General features: G+C 38.5%; 1 protein-coding gene across 1 annotated transcript in view; it reads right to left on the reverse strand.

Annotated features, from left to right (window-relative positions):
* Window positions 1-21,548, reverse strand: part of LOC138698681 (glutamate receptor ionotropic, kainate 1-like) — a 139,253-nt gene that overhangs the window by 49,453 nt on the left and 68,252 nt on the right. Inside the window, 5 exon segments of the mRNA XM_069824851.1 lie at window positions 2,191-2,343; window positions 5,150-5,170; window positions 8,130-8,433; window positions 15,812-15,969; window positions 19,807-19,991. Coding sequence (XP_069680952.1) covers window positions 2,191-2,343; window positions 5,150-5,170; window positions 8,130-8,433; window positions 15,812-15,969; window positions 19,807-19,991 — 821 coding nt within the window.

The following is a 21,548-nucleotide window of genomic DNA, read 5'->3' on the forward strand; positions in this document are numbered from 1 at the left end:
TAATATAATGATAACGAGATACTAAGGTTATAGTTATGAACTTAACACTACTTGTATTAAACTTGTAGGATATGTGGAAATCAAACCACGGTATAGAGAACATATCTCTATACTGGGATCAAACAGTGGTTTTCTTCCTGCTCACAAGGAAGTAATGCCATTATTTAAAACTTCTGTCGTACGTAATTTTGACGTATAATGGATAAACAATTGATCCTCACTACTATTCCCGCCAAGAGAGCACTCCTTCTTCTAGCTATGCCTCCGTCTTTCAGTTGCTGACTATAGTAGTCGTGACAGCAGGTTGCAACTTACACGCTTGGCCAGCTTATTATGAGATATAATTATTTGTAAGTGTACGTCAGATTTACGTATCAATAGTATTAATAGAAAATTTTCTGTTAGTGCAGTTTATTTATTCCCTTAAGTGTGTTTCATCTAACAAAGTAACACTGGATGAAAACTTACGTGGTGATCGACACTAATCTGCAGATCATAGATGAAAGTTCAGATGATGATGATGCTGATGACGCTGAAGGCAATGTAGAGATTGAATATGAAACTTGTGACAATGACAAGGATCTAAGATACAGTAGGAGAGATTGAGAATCACGTAGAAAGCAAGCGAATGAAGAAAGAAGGCAAGAAAACAGGAAGAAAAGGAGAAGAGAAGAGAAGAGAAGAGAAGAGAAGAGAAGAGAAGAGAAGAGAAGAGAAGAGAAGAGAAGAGAAGAGAAGAGAAGAGGGGAGGGCAGAGGGCACGAGAGCCAGAGGGCACGAGGGCACGAGGGCACGAGGGCACGAGGGCACGAGGGCACGAGGGCACGAGGGCACGAGGGCACGAGGGCACGAGGGCACGAGGGCACGAGGGCACGAGGGCACGAGGGCACGAGGGCACGAGGGCACGAGGGCACGGGGGCACGGGGGCACGGGGGCACGGGGGCACGGGGGCACGGGGGCACGGGGGCACGGGGGCACGGGGGCACGGGGGCACGGGGGCACGGGGGCACGGGGGCACGGGGGCACGGGGGCACGGGGGCACGGGGGCACGGGGGCACGGGGGCACGGGGGCACGGGGGCACGGGGGCACGGGGGCACGGGGGCACGGGGGCCAGAGGGCACGAGGGCACGAGGGCACGAGGGGAGAGAGGAGAAGATATTTTCATAACTGTAACTTACAATCCACAATAACCTGAAATAGCTATTGCTTCACTCCCACATGTAAAACCGACTGATCGTTCTGACATTGTTACTTGCGTTTTCGCATTGGAACTCAAGAACTGAAGATGTATAGGTTAAATAAAAAGTATTTAGCATGAAGAAAACAAACCATTCAGAGGTGTAGGCCTATGTTTCATTATTATGGAAGCAAATAACTTCCAAAATGTCTGGTATTCTTCATTGGAAATAAATTTGAAAAAAAATTAATTTGAACTTCTAATGAACTCAGCAGCATTTGCTGCACAAGCCACTAGTAGATATATATTTGCGTCTCTCTTTGTTTTGTTTATTAAAATGGAATATTGTGATACATTTTTAATAGGCCTTGAAGAGGTTAAAATTACTCATAGTATTTATTTCCCATTCTACTTAAAGAACGTTTGTTTAAAATAATTTTCCATACAGAGCCTGAGAAAAAAATTATTTTGCGTGAGCTAAATAAAAGAACACACTGTATGTTTCAAAGACTTTAACTTTTTTTCATACTCTTAAAATTGTTTGAATTGACATTGTATTTTGTAATTTGCACATGACATCTTTTTTACATTTAGTTTGTATCCTTATTAAAACTCCAAAATAATTTGCAACACAAGAGATATAAGTGCATCATCTAATAATACAATAGTTATTTTAATATCTTAAGTTTTAAAATTACTTCAAAATCTGCAATAAACTACTTTATATGACCAAAACTCAATATGTAAGCAGAAAACATACATTCTCGCTTAACTTTAAACTCATTTTTCTCAACATTACATGCATGGTGTTAAAGAAAGTACATATTGTATTTTATTAGGTTCTTTAATATGAATATAAACGTTTCACACAATCATTGGTATTTCTTAAATCTGTTGTCAATTTTTTCAAAGGCCCCTACAACCATATAATTGCAACAGATCGCCGCATGAGCGCCACTAGTGACATCTATTATCAGACAGTAAAAACAATCATTAATCAGGTTTTGCTTACTATCTTCATGTAGTTTATGAGCGAGTACCCGTGGGGCCACGTGTCCACGGCGTCGCAGCTGAGGGGCTTGATGTCGATCCTCTGCGAGCTGTCGAGGTCGTGTAGCGCCTTGGCGAACAAATGAACAGCGTCGTACATCAGCGCCGTCTCCGTCTGAAATATGAGAGCGTCGTAAATGAATGACACATACTTTTCCTCTCCAACAATAAAACATAAAGTGAGTGTCTGTAAATCATTGCACTATTACAGATAATAATACTTATCACTTTTGCAAAGTCGCAGAACTATATAAGCTGAATTTTCTCTGTGACTTTAAATTATGCTACATACGAGGTGGCTGGAGAAAGTTGAAGGCGGAAATAGCCATCTTATTCACGGCAAGTGGAATTTTTATAGTCAGTCAAATTGAATAATTAGAACTTAAACCTCTTAACGGATAAGATTAAGTTAGCTTCTGGAAGTAATTTACTTTCAGCCATCAAATAATGCCCCTCCCACCAAAAAGAATTCAATTGAAGAAATTACTTACTGGATAAAAAAAATCAATATATCTCACAAAGCACTTTGGTTTGTACAGGGACATCATTTTATTTTTACTTCAATTTTTATTGTACCTGAGTTTTTTAATGTACTTCACTCCCACCCCTTCTACTAATGAAGTTCCAACTGTCCTCCACACAGGCCGCATATAGTAAACAGCATTGAGTTAGTGAGTATAGTATGTTCCAGAAATATGTTCGCGTTTTCCAGAGACGAAAGAACTTCCAAAATTGAATCATAATTTCGCACAGGTACTGTCGTCCGTTTGTCTATGCCGCATTCCGATTTCCCCCACCTGCTTCTGCTCGCCCCTCTGTAAAGGCTATTGGCTGGGCTGTCTTAGTTCTTTTCTGAAAACATTAATTTCTGTTAGGAATTGGACGTCTACGTAATATTACACAACTGTTTAAAATAATTTAAAATAACTTAAATAAAAGGGCCTCGTTAAGTAATTAACTGTCACGTGATTTCCCCCCTTTCTACGATCCTGCGACATAACCACTTGGACGGACAGTAGATAGCATGTCTGAGTAATTTTATCTGTGCGGGTCGGGTAGAAGTGAAGATTGAATTTACAATACGTAAGGTACTCTTTTGTAGAGTAGGTACAGAATTATTTCAACATGAGTTACTAGTACGAAGGACGAAACTGGCAATTGGAATTAGGTGCAGTAGTCTATAGTACGATAATATGTACAAAAGAACTGAAGCCTCCTATCGAAATGAATAGTCACCATTTTCAAAAATATGTTTAAATATCCATATTTTGATTATTTTTCAATTTAACTTCATTCTCTGTATTGTACGCCAATCTGCTGTAGACAGTATAAGAATCACGGCATAATGAATACGTTCGCATGAATACCTCAGTTCGTGAGTAAAAAGACTTTTTGTTCATACAGTACTGTGTCGTAAAAAATCTTGGCTTCTTTTTTGATAATAATCTAAGTTGGAATTTTCAAATTAAAGAAACGATAAAAAAAATCTGTTCCTCCATTCACTGTTTGAATCGCTTGAGAAACTTCTTGCCCCAGCAACTAAAACTTACCCTAGTACAAACCCTAGTAATGCCGCACTTCGATTATTGTGACGTTTTGTTAAGTGACCTAAGTTTTGAACTGTCAGTCAAGTTACAGCGAGCTCAGAATATGTGCGTCAGATACGTGTGCAACATCCGACGATATGATCACATATCACCGTCTCTCGTGGCTCCGATTTAAAGAACGCAGAACTTTACACTCTTTGTCTTTACTCTTTCGAATTCTGCACACTTCAACACCAAATTACCTTTCGTCTCGTTTCTCTTATCTATACTCTAACCACGACGTAAATACCAGATCACTTATCTGTGGCACGCTAAGTATACCTCTTCATAGAACATCTTGTTATTCATCATCTTTTACAGTATCCACTTCGCGTCAATGGAATTCCTTGTCACAAAGTATTAGGGGCTGCAAGACAATAAACACCTTTAAAAACAGCTTAAAAGATAACCTTATTAGCATTTCACTCCAATCATACTGATTTAAACTATCACTGACTACATTGTTACTTCTTTCTTTAGACATCATCCTGATAGTGCTGTATTTTCAAAATTGTCTCGTAATAATCTCTTTCTATTATCTAATATTATTTGAAATATATTAACATTCTATGTATTTTAGTTTAATTCTGCTACACAGTTTATTTCAGTGTTTAATTAATAGTTCATAGTATTTTGTTGTTTAATTCGTAAATAACTCTTGTATACATGTAACCCTCACTTAATCAAATTTTGAATTCTTTGTAAGTTCATGCATATGTATATACATTTTTATTGATTGAGTGGAAGAGAAGGCCTTTCGGCCTTAACTGTGCCAGCTAAAATAAATTATTATTATTATTATTATTATTATTATTATTATTATTATTATTATTATTATTATTATTATTATTAAACAAAACCTAATGAAAATTATCAAACTGAAAATCGCGATATTTCCTAGTTTACGTAAATGGATGAATTATTTTTCTTCCCTCCTATACCTAGTAAAGTGATTTGCTTATATTTTACGCCAGTATCATCGAACTCCAGTTGTGGAAGGGGGTAGCAAACGGTGTTTCCCGTTCTTAACCGTTAATCCAAACGCATAGCCAGGTTAATATTAAAAATGTTAGTAAAAATAAAATGATGTCCCTGTACAAGTGCAATGCTAGGGGTTTCCTAAAATCGCCTGTCACTTGTTCATTATTTGTATGAAGTAGGTATCATACACTATAATGTTTTCTGCATTGTAATCATTTCTATTCTCGATGCAAAATCACTTTTCTGTATTCGTGTATTTATACAAAAATGTCTGAAGGGGCAGTAAAAAGAGAAGAGTGAATCTTCTCATACATTTAATTCACTCCTGCAGTGCCATTCAGTGGCTGCACTCACCTTGATGAACGTGAGGTTGTCCTGAAAAGAGAAAAAGCTTTCGTTACTATGGCAAATTGCTAGAGAAGGAAAACAAAAGCCTGAAGCTACATTCAGGCCACTAAGAGATGACCCAGCTTTTAGCATTGCTCTCATATCGAAATGATAGCTCGTATCTGTGAATTTGCAGATGAATCAGACATATATTTTTAAAATTAATTTTTCTGAAATTACGCAAACTTTTTATATATGATTCTCCTATGTAAGATCTTCTACTTCAGGACAAATTATTAGTTAACTGTCCAATTTTCTCAACATAGTTATAATGTAGTTAATCTATATAATAGCGTAGTTAAACTAAACGACCAATTTTGTAGACACGAGGTATCATTTCTTTGTCATCGATATATTATTTTGATGCTTTTTCAAGCAACAGACTGTACGACAAAATCTTAAGATCGAGAGTTGTATTTGTAGTGCCATACTGTGAAATGTAATCTATCGAAGAAATTCTCCATATAAGTAAATAAATATCCATGTCTGTAGTGAATCGTTATACAGGGTGATTCACGTGAGTTACTGCCACTTACGGAGCTTTTTTTTTCCGAAGACATCCTGAACAAGAAATATAAACGTAGTTGTAGTATTTTCAGAGTTACACTAATTTGAAGTTGTTTGTAAAATAATTTTTTTTATTTAATTTTAAGGATAAAAGAATATTGCAAATAAAAAATAAACTATTCAGAAATGCCATTTCTTTAATTGGCTAGAGTTCTGAAGTTAAAATGTGTTGTTAATTCCTTAGTTGCTTTGTACAGAATTTCGCACTCCCCAATTTTTAACTAAACATTGTCTATATTATTCTTACGCGCTTATTACAACAATTGTTACAAATCACATAACTTATAGTAACTCGAAATTTTACAGTTCAGTTTTACATCCTAATGTACAGTCTTAAAGAGTTTACAAGAGTGGCGTGATTTGTAACAATTTTATGATAAGTGCGTAAGAAAATGTAATTTTATAGTTAAAAATTTAACAACTATGGAATTCACAACGCACTTTTAGCTTCAGAACACTAGCCAAGTGCACACCTGTGGGGTAACGGTTAGCGCGTCTGGCCGCGAAACCAGGTGATCCGGATTCGATTCCCAGTTGGAGCAAGTTACCTGGTTGAGATTTTTTCCGGCGGTTTCCCCAACCCAATATGAGCAAATGCTGGGTAACTTTTGGTGCTGGACCCCGGACTCATTTCACCGGAATTATCACCTTCACCTCATTCAGACGCTAAATAACCTAAGTTGTTGATAAAGCGTCGTAACATAACCTACTAAAATAAATAAAACACTAGCCAATTAAAGAAATGATACTACTGAATGGTTACTTTTCATCTATAACATTCTTTTACCCTTAAAACTAAAGAAGAAATGTATTTTTAACTTACTTACTGTACTTACTTACAAATGGCTTTTAAGCAACCCGAAGGTTCATTGCCGCCCTCACATAAGCCCGCCATCGGTCCCTATCCTGTGCAAGATTAATCCAGTTTCTATCATTATATCCCACCTCCCTCAAATCCATTTTAATATTATCCTCCCATCTACGTCTCGGCCTCCCCAAAGGTCTTTTTCCCTCCGGTCTCCCAACTAAGACTGTATATGCATTTCTGGATTCGCCCATACGTGCTACAAGCCCTGCCCATCGCAAACGTCTGGATTTAATGTCCCTAATTATGTCAGGTGAAGAGTATAATGCGTGCAGTTCTGCGTTGTGTAACTTTCTCCATTCTCCTGTAACTTCATCCCTCTTAGCCCCAAATATTTTCCTAATCACCTTATTCTCAAACACCCTTAACCTCTGTTCCACTCTCAGAGTGAGAGTCCAAGTTTCACAACCATACAGAACAACCGGTAATATAACTGTTTTATAAATTCTAACTTTGAGATTTTTTTGACAGCAGACTAGATGATAAAAGCTTCTCAACCGAATAATAGCAGGCATTTCTCATATTTATTCTGCGTTTAATTCCCCCCCCCCCCCGAGTATCATTTATATTTGTTACTGTTGCTCCAAGATATTTGAATTTTTCCACCCCTTCGAAGGATAAATCTCCAATTTTTATATTTCCATTTCGTACAATATTCTGGTCTTTTCGGGATTTACTTCCAAACCGATCGCTTTACTTGCTTCAAGTAAAATTTCCATGTTTTCCCTAATCGTTTGTGGATTTTCTCGTAACATATTCACGTCATCCGCATAGAATGTATTTTTAACAACTTCAAATTAGTGTAACTTGGAAAATATTAACAGTAGGATATTTGAGCCCTTGGCGAACTTATTTTTTTTACGGGCCACGTAATTGCGGTCGAGTGGCTAAAATTTGTATTGTCGGACCATCGGATCTTTGCCCCTTCAGCGCTGTCGTCGTTCTTGGAAAAGTTAACGCCTCTACTCACCCCATTCCACCCGTTTCTCTCCCACTACGTCAAACTGCAGGCCACGAACCTTGCCGAATAGGGATGTTGCCAAACTTCCGTCAAACATTGTCATGTCTCTTGAATATTGCTTATAATACTGTAAGGTTAATTATTACTTAGTCATAATTTAATTTAAGTAGGTCTAATGACGCTGATTGACTTATGCAAAATGCTATTACTCGCTTAATAATATTTCTTTCACCACTCCGTGCTACAGTATTCATGTTGAGTTGACAACACTGGACTGCAAGTGCAAATAAACTGTCCCGCAAGAAGGCTGAAAAGTATGAGTTGTGGGGGAGAGAAAGAGAGAAATAGGAATACAGGGAGAGAAATGAATTGCCGAGGCTGAAAAGGAATTAAGGTTCAGTTCGCATATCTTACGGGGGCACAGATCCGATGATCGCACTATATCAGCACTTCTTTTGACATTATTAACATGGTGGAGGAAAAAAATGAACTTTTTGATCTGCCCGCATCAGAACGTTTGCTTGTCAGTGAGTGTCGTGCGTGAAGCTGCTCACCCGGGGCGGCGGCAGGTCCAGCTTGCGGCCGTAGCGCAGCTCGCCGTAGACCCAGTTGCGCACCACCTTCTGCAGCTCCGGCTTCTCGGGGTCCACGAGGCGCAGCGCCGTGATGTTGGTGCCGCCGTACTTGAACTCCTCCAGGTCCACGCTGTGCAGGTCCAGGGACGTGATGAGGTAGCTGTGGTAGTCGCTCATCATGCCGATCTGCTGCGCCTGCTTGAGCACGTCGTAGATGCGCTCCGTGGAGCAGTCCAGCACGACGTGCGACTCGGCCGAGTTCTTGATCTGCTTCAGAAGCGGCCTGCGGAGGAACACCCTGTACTTGTCATCAACATCACAGCCCGACTTCGCTTATTCCTGATTTCGCCAAAATGTTACATACTGCAGTAAACATCAAATTTGTGCACATTTTGAATCTAATATATTGTTAGCACACGTCCTAGGATCCTGCCAACATGGAGAACTCCTGAGAAAATCACGCCATCATAACATCCGAGAACTAATAGCACAAGCCCTTAGGAAAAGATCCTTCGAGGTCCATGAAGAGGTGCACTGCGTTGCGTCTGAAGGCGGCGGAATTAGAAGAGCGGACATCGTGGCTCTAGACAAGACTAATAGTAAAGGCTTTATACTGGATCCAACTGTTAGATTTGAGATGAGCCAGACCCAAAGAGAAACAACATATTTATGAGCCTACTATTCCGTATTTTCGAGAAAAATATCAGATGGAAGGCACCTGGGAAGTACATGGTTTAATGATCGGAGCGAGGGGCACCATCCCACGATCAACTGTAAACACTAGCAAAACATTTGGAATCCATGACATCATTCCAAAAATAATTACTTCTAGCATTAAAGGGTCTGTGCCGATTCTGAAAAATCATTTATACGGAATATCATAATCCCCCCCCCTTTCTATCCGTTAGTGTGTGATTGTTACAATATATGTACAAATTTATTATTTCTTAAATTTAAGCTCCAAGTTCACATTTCAATTTGACTCATCTATTTTACTGTAATCATTATTCTTATATGTGTGTTATTCTGTGTTTTTGGCAACCCAGGATGCTTGGGTAGACTATTTCTTACTTACAACCGGCTTTTAAGGAACCCGGAGGTTCATTGCCGCCCACACATAAGCCCGCCCTTGGTCCCTATCCTGAGCAAGATTAATCCAGTCTCTATCATCATATCCCACCTCCCTCAAATCCATTTTAATATTATCCTCCCGTCTACGTTTCGGCCTCCCCAAAGGTCTTTTTCCACTAGCTCTCTCAACTAACACTTTTCTCGATTTCTCGATTCGCCCATACGTGCTACATGGCCTGTCCATCTCAAACGTTTGGATTTAATGTTCCTAATTATGTCGGATGAAGAATACAATGCGTGCAGCTCTCCGTTGTGTAATTTTCTCCATTTTCCTGTAACTTCGTCTCTTTTAGCCCAAATATTTTCCTAAACACCTTATTCTCGAAGACCCTTAACCTCTCTTCCTCTCTCAAAGTGAGAGTCCAAGTTTCACAACCATACAGAACAACCGTTAATATAACTGTTTTATAAATTCTAACTTTCAACTTTTTCGAGAGCAAACTAGATGATAAAAGCTTCTCAACCGAATAATAACAGGCATTTCCCATATTTATTCTGTGTTTAATTTCCTCCCGAGTATCATTTATATTTGTTACTGTTGCTCCAAGATATTTGAATGTTTCCACCTTTTCAAAAGATGAATTTTACAATTTTATATTCCTATTTTGTATTATGTTCTGGTCACGAGGCATAATCATATACTTTATCTTTTCGGGATTTACTTCCAAACCTATCTGATTACTTGCTTCAAGTAAAATTCTCGTGTTTTCCCTAATCGTTTGTGGATTTTCTCCCAACATATCCACATCATCCACATAGACAAGCAGCTGATGTAACCCGTTCAATTCTCATGACCTTCAATATGCCAGGTGAAAGGGATGTTCAATGCAACACAACTGAATGCGTATTGCCTGCTGGACGCAGCGTGGCAAGATCTCTTAATTAATATATTTTAAAATGCACGTTTTTCTGGAAAACTATTCAAAACGTTCCAAAATGGAATTTGACCTTTTTTGTTGCTTATTACTCAAGGAATCTCCCACCAGAACTAATAACATTACTTACGGTTCACCTGTATATGATTAACCATTCCCATGTTATGAAATGGCAACATGAAAAAGAGAACAGCCACTAGGATCTCCACTGTCGAAAATGAAATTTTTTGGTAAGGACCGCTAGATGGAAGTACAGCTCCGATCTGTTACTCCATGTCAGCTCAGGGCTGTAGCGTGACTTCTTTTGCAGTCGCTAGATGGCAGCGTAGTGAAATTCATGAAAGTTGTTGTCTTGAAAGTGCATGTGTTATATATGATCAGGGGTAATATACTGCAATTGGCGACCCCATAACTCAGTTGGTAGAGCAGTTGGTTATGGACTGGAAGATCCGGGGTTCGATTCCGAGTGGTGACGGAATTTTCTCGTTGCCAAACTTCCAGAATGGCACCGAGATTCACTCAGCCTCCTTTCAAATTGAGAAACCGGGTTTTTCCTGAGGGTAAAGGCGATATGAACGTGGTGCCCAGGGCACAGCACCTCATTCCAGTGCCTTCGTGGCATGTGAAGAGGCCAACTTTACTGTAATTTATATTAAAAAACGGAGGGAAATGTCCGCTAAGAAGACATCTATAATATATCCAACGTATATTTTCTAAAATCTGAACTCTCTGTAGCGAAGGTTACCAGATTCTCTCGTCAGGAATCCAGGACAGTTGACGATACTGCGTACTTTAACGTGACTACATATTTGAATTAATTCAATTTGTACTACAGCTGATTATATTCGTTTCATGTATTTCATCCTAAAGAATTAATTTTGCTACATTTTTGCTCATTTATGAAATTTCTTTTGAATTATTGATAAAGTCTGGAAACATATTGGCATATCATAGCCTAATCTGTACAGAAAAAAAAAGCGTAATACACTGTTTGAATTCTATTAATAATAAATCAGTTTCCAAAGAGAGTGAAGACTAGAGCTCGGAATTTTAGGTGCTAAAAGTTAATATTGTTCCTCGGTATAGTTTATAAAATAGAAGCCATGCCCCCACTTTTCTGACACGTCATTCTTGTTATTCAGTATTTTTCTTTTGCTACCGTTAAAGGTCTCTAATCCTCTTAACTACCACTTACAAATTGACGCACGGTTTACAAGATCCATTACCCAGTCCTTGTGACTCTGTTGCCTATTATTACATATCGGACTCCTGTGAACTAGGCTTAAAACCCTTCTCACGGGAACCACATCTATTCATCTACACTCAATGTCATTCTTAACTTTTAGCACCTAAACTTCCGAGCTCTACTGATGACAAATACCTTACTATAGGTATTTGCTGAATATACGGTATAATACCTACTACATACTATAGTATTACCGTTTTTATTTCAATACAACCCGATAGGATGCGCCAAGCGGCGTTCAGGACGACGTTGAAACATACGTTGGACAGGGTCTTGAAAACATGAGTAGGGCGTTTTACAGAAATGGGCTAAGATATATATATTTTTTTTTCAATCTCTTTGACATTCCGGGACAAATGTAACTCAAACCAGAACACAGGACACGCCATTAAAATCCAGAACAATCCTGGGAAATGCAGGACGTCTGGCAACCCTGTCCGTAGCTATTGTAGGCAGCTGACCCAATGTCTATAGCTTTGTGGCGCATGCCGCAGGTGTGTTGTGGTTCGTACTACGGAATGCGACTTGTAAATATTTCGCTGCGTCTCTGTCACGCGCCATGTTTGCGGCACGGGTTGTACAGTGCGATGTGACGTCTATTGATCTGCTGGACCGCCCGGCGCTCAGCGCAACAACGCTACAAGTACCAGCGCTGAGCTCCATTTGTATAACGTGCTGTACAGCGTATTCATTTATATCGCGTAAGGCCCTGTGACACGTCGTTTGTTTTCTGCAGTCGTCTTTTGTCTCCTTTCCCTAAACTAGAGAGGAGCACAGGCGTACCTATTCCATGACCACACCAACAACCCCACACACTCTGTGTTTGTAGCGTATTACAAAAACAAACGGTGGTTTCAATTCATTATGCAAAATTGCAAAAATTTTATCAGATGATAAGTGCGATTGTTATATACTTGATGCAGAAATGAAATGGATGATGTGAAATATTTTACATATGCGCCCTTGCTTTCAGCCGATGTTGAACGCAGTTTTTCCGCATACAAGGTTATACTATCCGACACTGGGCGGTCATTGTCATTTGAAACTTTGAAAATGAATGTTGTTGTTCATTGCAGCAGGAACCGAAACTAAGCGAACAACATGCAAGAAAAGTGAGGTACGGAATAGATGTGATAAATAAATTAATGTAACAGTTGAATATAGGGAAAGCAAAATTGTACGCCATATACGTTTTCGGCATTCTAAAAAAAAAAAAAAAAAAAAAAAAAAAAAAAAAAAAAAAAAAACTCTTTTCAGACTACGTTTCACCATATTTGTGGCAATTTAAGTATGATTTGCAACAATTATTCTCAACCTCACCAGCATTTCAGACCTCTCCGATATTAGCTCTTATTATACAACTAGCCGTACCCGTGCGCTCCGCTGCACCTGTTAGAAATAGATATAAAGTAATTACATAATTAAAATAGGACGTTTGATCCAGGGAACAACTTCTACAACAGCGCAAGATAATCTGCTTCGCTCATTACCCAATTTTTTTTTGCATTGCAATTATTGCATATATATTTTATGTATTTTAACACGATTCAATTGAGCATAGTTAAAATTTGAATTATAAAATAATGGATTGCTAAGCTAACGTACTATTACTGCATACTAAATCAATACACTCTCGTTGTTCGTTAATTCTCTGAGATTAAAATGAGTGTACATAAATATTATTTTAAGAAATACAGAAAACGAATGTACAAAATAGCCAATCAAATTTTCTGTTCATAACAAGCTATTTTAATCTTACCTGTCCTCGATTTACTAAGAAGTTACTGTAATAACATTATAGCATTATGTCCATCTAGAGAAACTACACTTTCCAATGGTGAAATAATAATTACGAGTAATTATACAAATCGGTTAATTTAGCTTCTGATATTACTTCATACAAACACAGAAACATTCTCTGAAGGCTATGTTTAATAGCTTTCGATTGTTGATGTCCAAGGCCCCTGTTTCGATTGTTGTTGTCGTCCAAGGCCCCTTATAGACGAAGTCATTTGTTCTTAATTCATTGCACCGTCTTAGATGGCGTTATTTTAATTTTAAAACTCATTTATCTCATTAAATATCAGTCCTATCAAAATTTTGTAAAGAATAAAACTTATCGGAAATTATTTTTAAAGAAACTTTTGTTATGTAACATTTTTCACAAAAATCAATAATAAATGAGATATTTCGATTTATTTAATTCAGGCCCCCTTATAACCCCCCTTTTAAATAAAGTATTTTGAATGCCATATAGCCTGAAATCTAAGTTATGACGAACTTAATTCATATTCCAATTTTCATATAAATCGGTTCAGCCATTATCGCGTGAAAAGGTAACAAACATACAGACAGACAGACATACAAACAAAAATTTCAAAAAAGCGATTTTCGGTTTCAGGGTGGTTAATTATATATGTTAGGACCAATTATTTTTGGAGAATCGAAAATTACCAGAAAAATTTCGGCTACAGATTTATTATTAGTATAGATGACAGTATTGTCTTGATTTTATAACACGCAATAATCGTATACAAAACACGGAACGTGCTTGCTTGGGCGTGTGTCAAATTCGCTTCCGCTGCTGTACTTAACGCCGACTACAGTACATTCTCACCGGCGTCTTATGCTCACCTCATACTAATACAAATATATCGATGTCACATAGCGCTGGCCTTCTATGCCCAAGATTGCGGGTTCGATCCCGGGCCAGGTCGATGGCATTTAAGTTTGCTTAAATGCGACAGGCTCATGTCAGTAGATTTACTGGCATGTAAAAGAATTCCTGCGGGACAAAATTCCGGCACATCCGGCGACGCTGATATAACCTCTTCAATTGCGAGCGTCGTTAAATAAAACATAACATTTAACATCGATGTCACTGCCCTAATTATTACTGTATCTGTTGTGCTAGCCTGTTATTGGCTAACCACTGTTGCTTAGTACATTAATATTAATAATAAATAAATTGTAACGTTATTATTATTATTATTATTATTATTATTATTATTATTATTTATTAGTTGAAATTTGACTTCTGCAGTGTAATGCATTTTTTTCAGGATTTTGTCACGTGAGACACGGTACAATGCTGACTGCACGTCATGGTAGTCCCACCATAAGTCTAGAAATATCGATACACGGATGTATATTGTAAGGGTCCGTCCACACGGTGCTGGAATTTCTCGAAACGAGCATTTAATCGAATACTGTATATTTGTTGCGGACAATAATGTACACAGGATTTGATTTTTTCCCTACACAACTTAAATTTCATCACGAACCGGAAAAAAATGGAACCGTATGTTCGCAGACTAAATGACCATTTCAAGAAATTCCCGCGGGTCCTAAGCCTGCTGTGTTGGCAGGTCAGGAGCGTGAGGCGACACTTATGCCGGTGCTGCGCGCAGCCGGCAGCTGCTCGAATTGCCTCGCTCGTCGCATCGGACGTCTTCGCTCGCGGTGTTGCCATTTTGCGCATATGGCACGTGCACACGCTCGTCATGGAGTCAGTATTGTTGTTATTATTAGGTGCGCGAACTCAACAGCATTGACTGCGACCCTGGAGGGTTGGTTGAGAGCAATCCCTGTTAAGGGGATGACGGGTGAAATTTCTGTTTTCTACATTTTTCAAGCTACGTCTTTGATTTGTTGTACACATAATCACGGTGTGATAGATAATGATGTGGTGAAGTTTCATTTCTGTGAGTCAATTAGTTTCTGAGTTATTAATAAAAATATTTTGAAAAATTTGCATATTTCAAAATGAAATGTATCGCTCAGTTTTTCAATAAAATGAAATATTTTTTTTTTCCATAACCAATAGCATATTTAGAAAAACCTGTAGTCTACGTGTCACGTTCCTATAATCTTTGAGTCACGTACCTGTAGTCTACGTGTCACGTTCCTATAACCTGTGAGTCACGTACCTGTAGTCTACGTGCCACGTTCCTATAATTTGTGAGTCACGTACCTGTAGTCTACGTGTCACGTTCATATAATCCGTGAGTCACATAGCTGTAGTCTACGTGTCACGTTCCTATAATCTGTAGTCACGTACCTGTAGTTTACGTGCCACGTTCCTATAATCTGTGAGTCACGTACCTGTAGTCTACGTGTCACGTTCCTATAATCTGTGAGTCACGTATCTGTAGTCTACGTGTCACGGTCCTATAATCTGTGAGTCACGTACCTGTAGTCTGCGTGCCACGTTCCTATAATCCGTGAGTCACGTACCTGTAGTTTACGTGCCACGTTCCTATAATCCGTGAGTTGCGTACCTGTAGTCTACGTGTCACGTTCCTATACTCTGTAGTCATGTACCTGTAGTCTACGTGTCACGTTCCTATACTCTGTAGTCATGTACCTGTAGTCTACGTGCCACGTTCCTATACTCTGTAGTCACGTACCTGTAGTCAGTGCCCTCCCCGAGCTGGCGCACTGCGATGGGGAACTCTGAAGGGCCGTGTGCCTTGAGCAGCTCCTGCAGACGCACCAGCCCCTCGTTGTTCTCGTAGATGATGGTGAAGGACCTCCACCCCCACGCCCGCACCAGGTCCACGTATGCCTGCAGATGTAAAACTGAATTCCATATCAAATAAAATCAGTAAGAATTAATGTAGCGCGGTGACTGGGGCGAAGTGGTGATAACAAATGGAAGTGCTCATCACCGGACATTAGATCTGCAGTGCCTGGGAAAAGTGACTTAAGTCAGTTTTCACAAACCTTTTTTGATAATTTATTGACAACTTACACTGGTTTATATCGATTTGATGTTTTTCTGTATGAATTATTGTAATGGGAGAAATACTTATGTATTTTTTTCCAAGCGAGCAGATATTCCGTAAGTTGTCAATAAATTATCAAAAAAGGTTTGTGGAAACTGACTTGTGTCACTTTTCCCGAGCACTGCAGATATCTTCTCTACATTCTAAAATAATTTGGGAAGATCGATTTCGCGTAGTGACACCAACTCTCTGATGATGGGTTTTCCACAGTTATTGACTGAAATTAATATTTACGAAAAGTTTCATATAGTCCAAGGAACTTCACGGTTTACAGCCTGCAGTTCCTCTGCCTGGTGCCTAATACAAGAAGTCAAGGTTGGGCGTGCCTTTTGACAGCACTTCTTTCTCGTATTTGTAACATATTGATTACCTCTAATGCAATTAGTGAAATATGGTATGAATTCCAAATGCATTCATTACAAATCAAGCAAATTAAAAATTACAATATATATACCGGGTGTTCCAAAAGTATAAGCATCAGTAGCGGCCCACGGTTACAAAGGTTGGCAGTTCTGCATGAAAAATTGTGTATTTAGCAAACGCATGCTGTTTATTGCATCTAAATCGGATAACCCGTGTAATTACAGCCCCTTCTCGAAGTTGACTGTGCACCTGAAATTGTACTCCAACGATACATGCGCTACACCTCTCCCACCTGGTACAACTAGTCACGTAGTGGAGATGTGCCCCACATGCTTTTCTAGTTTTTTAAGTGAAATTAACTAAATCCTTCACTCCGGTGTTTGTCCATGTATTTTCTCCTCTAAACAGAATGCAGAAAGCGTTTTCATGAGCGCAGCAAAAAGCCAATCGTTTCCATTACACATTTCGGTATTAAAATGACTAGTAGGCTACATGATTTCCTCGACTTTTTCCAAAAATTTCAATATTTAAATTTTGTGTAGGACGTCCTAATTTCTTAAGTTAACATGCAATTTCTCTTTTAATTTCGAAAAGGGTTGGTTGATTAGGTTTCCATTTCATTCATTTTTAATATAAAATATTTCCTTAGACACACTGACTAATCACATCACACCACCCACAGTACTATAACACGCTGGAACTGTAATGATATACAGAAGTCCAGAAGCCTGTGTGTTCTAACGCAGGTCATAAAGAGATGAGGGTGTTGGCGGTTCTTTTGTATATTCGGAGAGAGCTGCTTCGGTTGCAGCTCTAATGCAGTCTTATGGGACGGTGAAGAAAACCAGTTTTCTGCTGCCGACTACCCTACGTTGAACTTCAGGAACTACCGATCACAGATCCGAAAAGTACACTACAACTAAAATTCTCGAGCAGTTCAAGGCTCCTACAGACAGTAAAATCTCGAATCGAAGGAGAATGAATTGGAAAAATAAATGAAACAATGAAATAGATTACATAAAAGCACGTTTTACATTTTCAATTTTTTCAGGTCCACTTAAATGGTGGTTCTGCAGCTCTGCAGTTCTTATTGTAGAGCCGCCCCTGATAATTATTAAATTTAAGTGATGGTAGAAGAGGACAAAACAAACATTCTTCTTTTGTCAAATAATTTAGGGTCGACGTTGCTCTTTTATCCCGCTAGGCTACGGTAGTATTGGGAGCGCTGATTCACATATATGCCGGATACAGCTGTTATCTGCCCGACCTGAAAACAGCCCTCGTTTTGCCGAAATGCAGTTAATATGGCGACAGGATCGAGCACCACCTCGTTTTGATGTAGGAGTGAGGGACTTCTTGAACCAGTAATTCCATGAATGGATGTGGCACAACAGAATGGCCACCCAGATCATGTGATCTGATAACATGTGATTTTTCGCTGTGGGGCATCCTGAAAAATTACGTTTTTGCTCAGAAACATCAGGATCTGCAATAGTTGCGAAGATGATCGAACAGTCATTCGTGAAAATCGATTAAAATACTGAGTTATGTCCTGCCATCTGTAAATCAGTGTCTAAACGTTGTGAATTGTGTATCGAGAAACAGGGCCTGCATTTTGAACAAAATCTGTAAAGGATTTTGTAATCACATGTAAATTGAAGTAATTAAATGTAAGGAAGTGTTTGGGGAAAGCGACTTTTGACCCGTCCGTATACTGTAATAGTGATATAAAGAAGAATGTAGCTAATTGAAGAGTCCACTGCAAGAATGATGGATGTCATTTGGAATACATTTTGCAGGAGAAGCAATTGAAAGTTTGAAATGCTTAGCGCTCAAAGCTTAACTGTGATTTTCCAATCATTACTGGACAATGACTATCAGTGTTAATGCCATATAACTCTGTATGTACATTCTATGGCCCGGTTTCTTCAACCTTTGTTAAAATGCACCTAACGTAGCGTTAATTAGCTGTAAGTTAAAAGTATGAATTACTGTTAAAAATATTGCGTTTCTTCAACTTTACATTTCACATTTTTACATTCTGTTTATTAACTCTCTGTTAGGACCAGAGATTCTAGACTTTAACCATAACCTATAACCAAGTATAGGCTCACTTCTGTTTTCTGAACTCTGACAATTGCGATTCTCGCTTGTTTCCGTTGTTTCATTCAGAGAGGATAGAAGTATTTCTATTCTCTCAGGTTTGATTTCTGCTTCTTTCCTCGTCTGTACCACAATAGCGTGGAGTGGCGTATTGGTATTGCTGTTATGAAATGGAAAACACTGGAACAAAAAGAAATCTTGGGACTAATGTCTCTTCGTTCGAAAGAAACCTTCTGCTGGAAATTATTTCGCAATATAAACCAATTAATGAGAATAAACAAACAAACGGATCTTTGTTCAAAGAGAAAAGTGAGGCTTGGCAGAAAATAGCCTGTACCTTTGTATGGACTTCTGGTCTGTTAAATCACAGAAATCATCCCCTCTGTTTATGTATTCATGGATATCATTTTCTAAATAATCCAGATATATAAGTTCAGCATCTAACGCACCAGCCATATTGGATACTTCTATGCTAACAGAGACTTAAATGATTTAACTGCATGAAATTGGGCAGTTAAATTAACATAGGTTTTAACAGTAGTTGAAGAAATTCTTCAACTGTTAAGTTTAGAGTTAAAATGGAATAACACACTGTTATAATTTAACAAAGGTTGAAGAAACCGGGCCTATATGTCTTAAACTATGCATTGACAGTCTTGGTTCATTTTCGACAAGAAAGTGACATCCATCATTCTTGCAGTGGACTCTTCAATTTTGATTAGTAATTTCGTAGCAAGCAAAGTTTTAAATTATTTATGTTTTATTTCGCATTGAAAGTTAGATGTTCAATGTGTAAAGGCTGGTTCACAATAAACCGGAAACGGAAACGACAACAAAAACGAGAACGGAAATAATGTTAAAATGAATGTATTTAAAGGTGAACATTCACAATAGTTAATTGTGAATACTCACATTTAAATGCATTTATTTTAACAATATTTCTGTTCTCGTTGTCGTTTTTGTTTCTGGTTTATTGTGAACCAGCCTTTAGGCTTTAACTTAACGTTTCCAGTGTTCTACTAAGGACTTGCAACGCAGCTAACATCTTTCCTTCACTTTTTCCTGACAGATCATTTCTTAAATTAAAGTAATTCATATCCAGTGACTTGAGCACTCACGGCCAAGAACAGTTGCGGTAACTATAGTCTGACCTTGGACAGCGTGGTGGGGTGGGGGTACAGGTTGACGAGGCAGCTCTCGCGCCGCAGCCGGTAGTCCCAGCGCGTCTCCAGATGCGGGATCTCCATGGTGTCGCAGATGCTTTGCACGTGGCTCGCCGTCTGCCCCGACTGCGGTCCGAAGATGGCTGCCACCCCGCTGCGCAGCAAGTGGCACACTGCGCACAACAAACCAAGCGCAACGTGTAGTATTCTACGCTGTTACTTGCTTCGTCGCGTTTGCAACTTGTACAGGACTTTCCCACCTGTTTCTGCACTGGTAATGATGAATTTTATTGTGGATATAGGAAATACCTTACTATAATAATACCGGACAGCTGTATACTAGCAGCATTGGCGTGAGTGCGAAATATCGCGGACCTGACATCTAGCGCAGAGGGATGGAATTACGTCCACATATACAAATATTAACATAGCGAGATTCGGACTATTGTTTAAAACGTGAGTTACTAATGTGGAATTATATATGAAACACTTAAGAAATGTTGAATAATATTTAATGTAAAATTATTATCTTATATCAAAGCTGCATATTATGAGAAATATTGCATACTTCATATTACTTTCCGTAATTAATTGTTACATATTTTTTCTTTGGTTTACCGAGACAAAATCAATCTGATATTAGAAATGAATTTACAGTAATGTTTTATATACGCATTGCTGACAACTGCAAAAATAAAAATGGTAGTATTCTGATGCTTGTAATAATTGTTAGTAAAGGCATGTGGACAACAATAAAACTTAATTTGATAAAACCTTAAAATCCAATACATTTTAACTTCTATTCATTTATTAGGTCTAAATAAAAAAAACTAATTTGTATTTTTCTATCAATACAAAGACGAAGGAATTAGGCCTACTAAAGAATGTTGTTGACTCACGTTTTATGAACTGTCGGAAATCGAAAGTACGATTTGGAGCAATTTGTAATGCTGCAATTGTCGCAATTATAAACAGCACACATACACCCTGACATTTTAACACTAGTACTAATTCATAAAACTATTAACAAATTAACTAGCCCAGCAACAATATACATTGCAGTTGATTACAGCTTGTTTCGCGAGTATCTCTACACCGGCAGGTAGATAGCAGCACCATCGTCGTTCGCACGCAAAACTGCTAGCTGTCCGGTATTAATATAGTAAGGTATTTGGATATATCGTACAACAATGGATATCACAGGCGAGAGGCAGTGATGTCTGCTCAAGCTGTCTTTACTGTAAGCTCACAGACAATTGAAATAACAGTGAAGAAATGCAATTTAATTGTTATACAACTGTGGTTCCCAAAGCGTGAATCGCGACTCCCGGAAGGGTCGTGTAAAGAGTTGAGGGCTGCCGCGAGATGATTTATAAAATAAAGAAGAAATGCCTTATTTATCAAGGAAAAACTAAATACATTATTACGTCCACCTCTAAGTTGAGAAGGACCCCAAAGAATATTACCATCCAGGAGTATACAATTGAAGGTGTATCCCAATTCAGATATCTTGGAGTTATTATTAATAATAACTGTGATGTGAGTGGTTGTGTCAACGACAGAATACAGGCTGGATATCGGGCTTATTACGCTAATCTTCCACTGTTTAAAAACCAGTTGTTATCGAGGATGACAAAGATTAAAGTTTATAAAACATTAGTTCGTCCTTTGGTTCAGAGACATGGACATTTACAAAGAAAGACGATAACTCCTTAAGAAGTTTTGAACGG

Source organism: Periplaneta americana, chromosome 4, assembly GCF_040183065.1.
Source record: "Periplaneta americana isolate PAMFEO1 chromosome 4, P.americana_PAMFEO1_priV1, whole genome shotgun sequence".
NCBI classification, from domain to species: Eukaryota; Metazoa; Arthropoda; class Insecta; order Blattodea; family Blattidae; genus Periplaneta; species Periplaneta americana.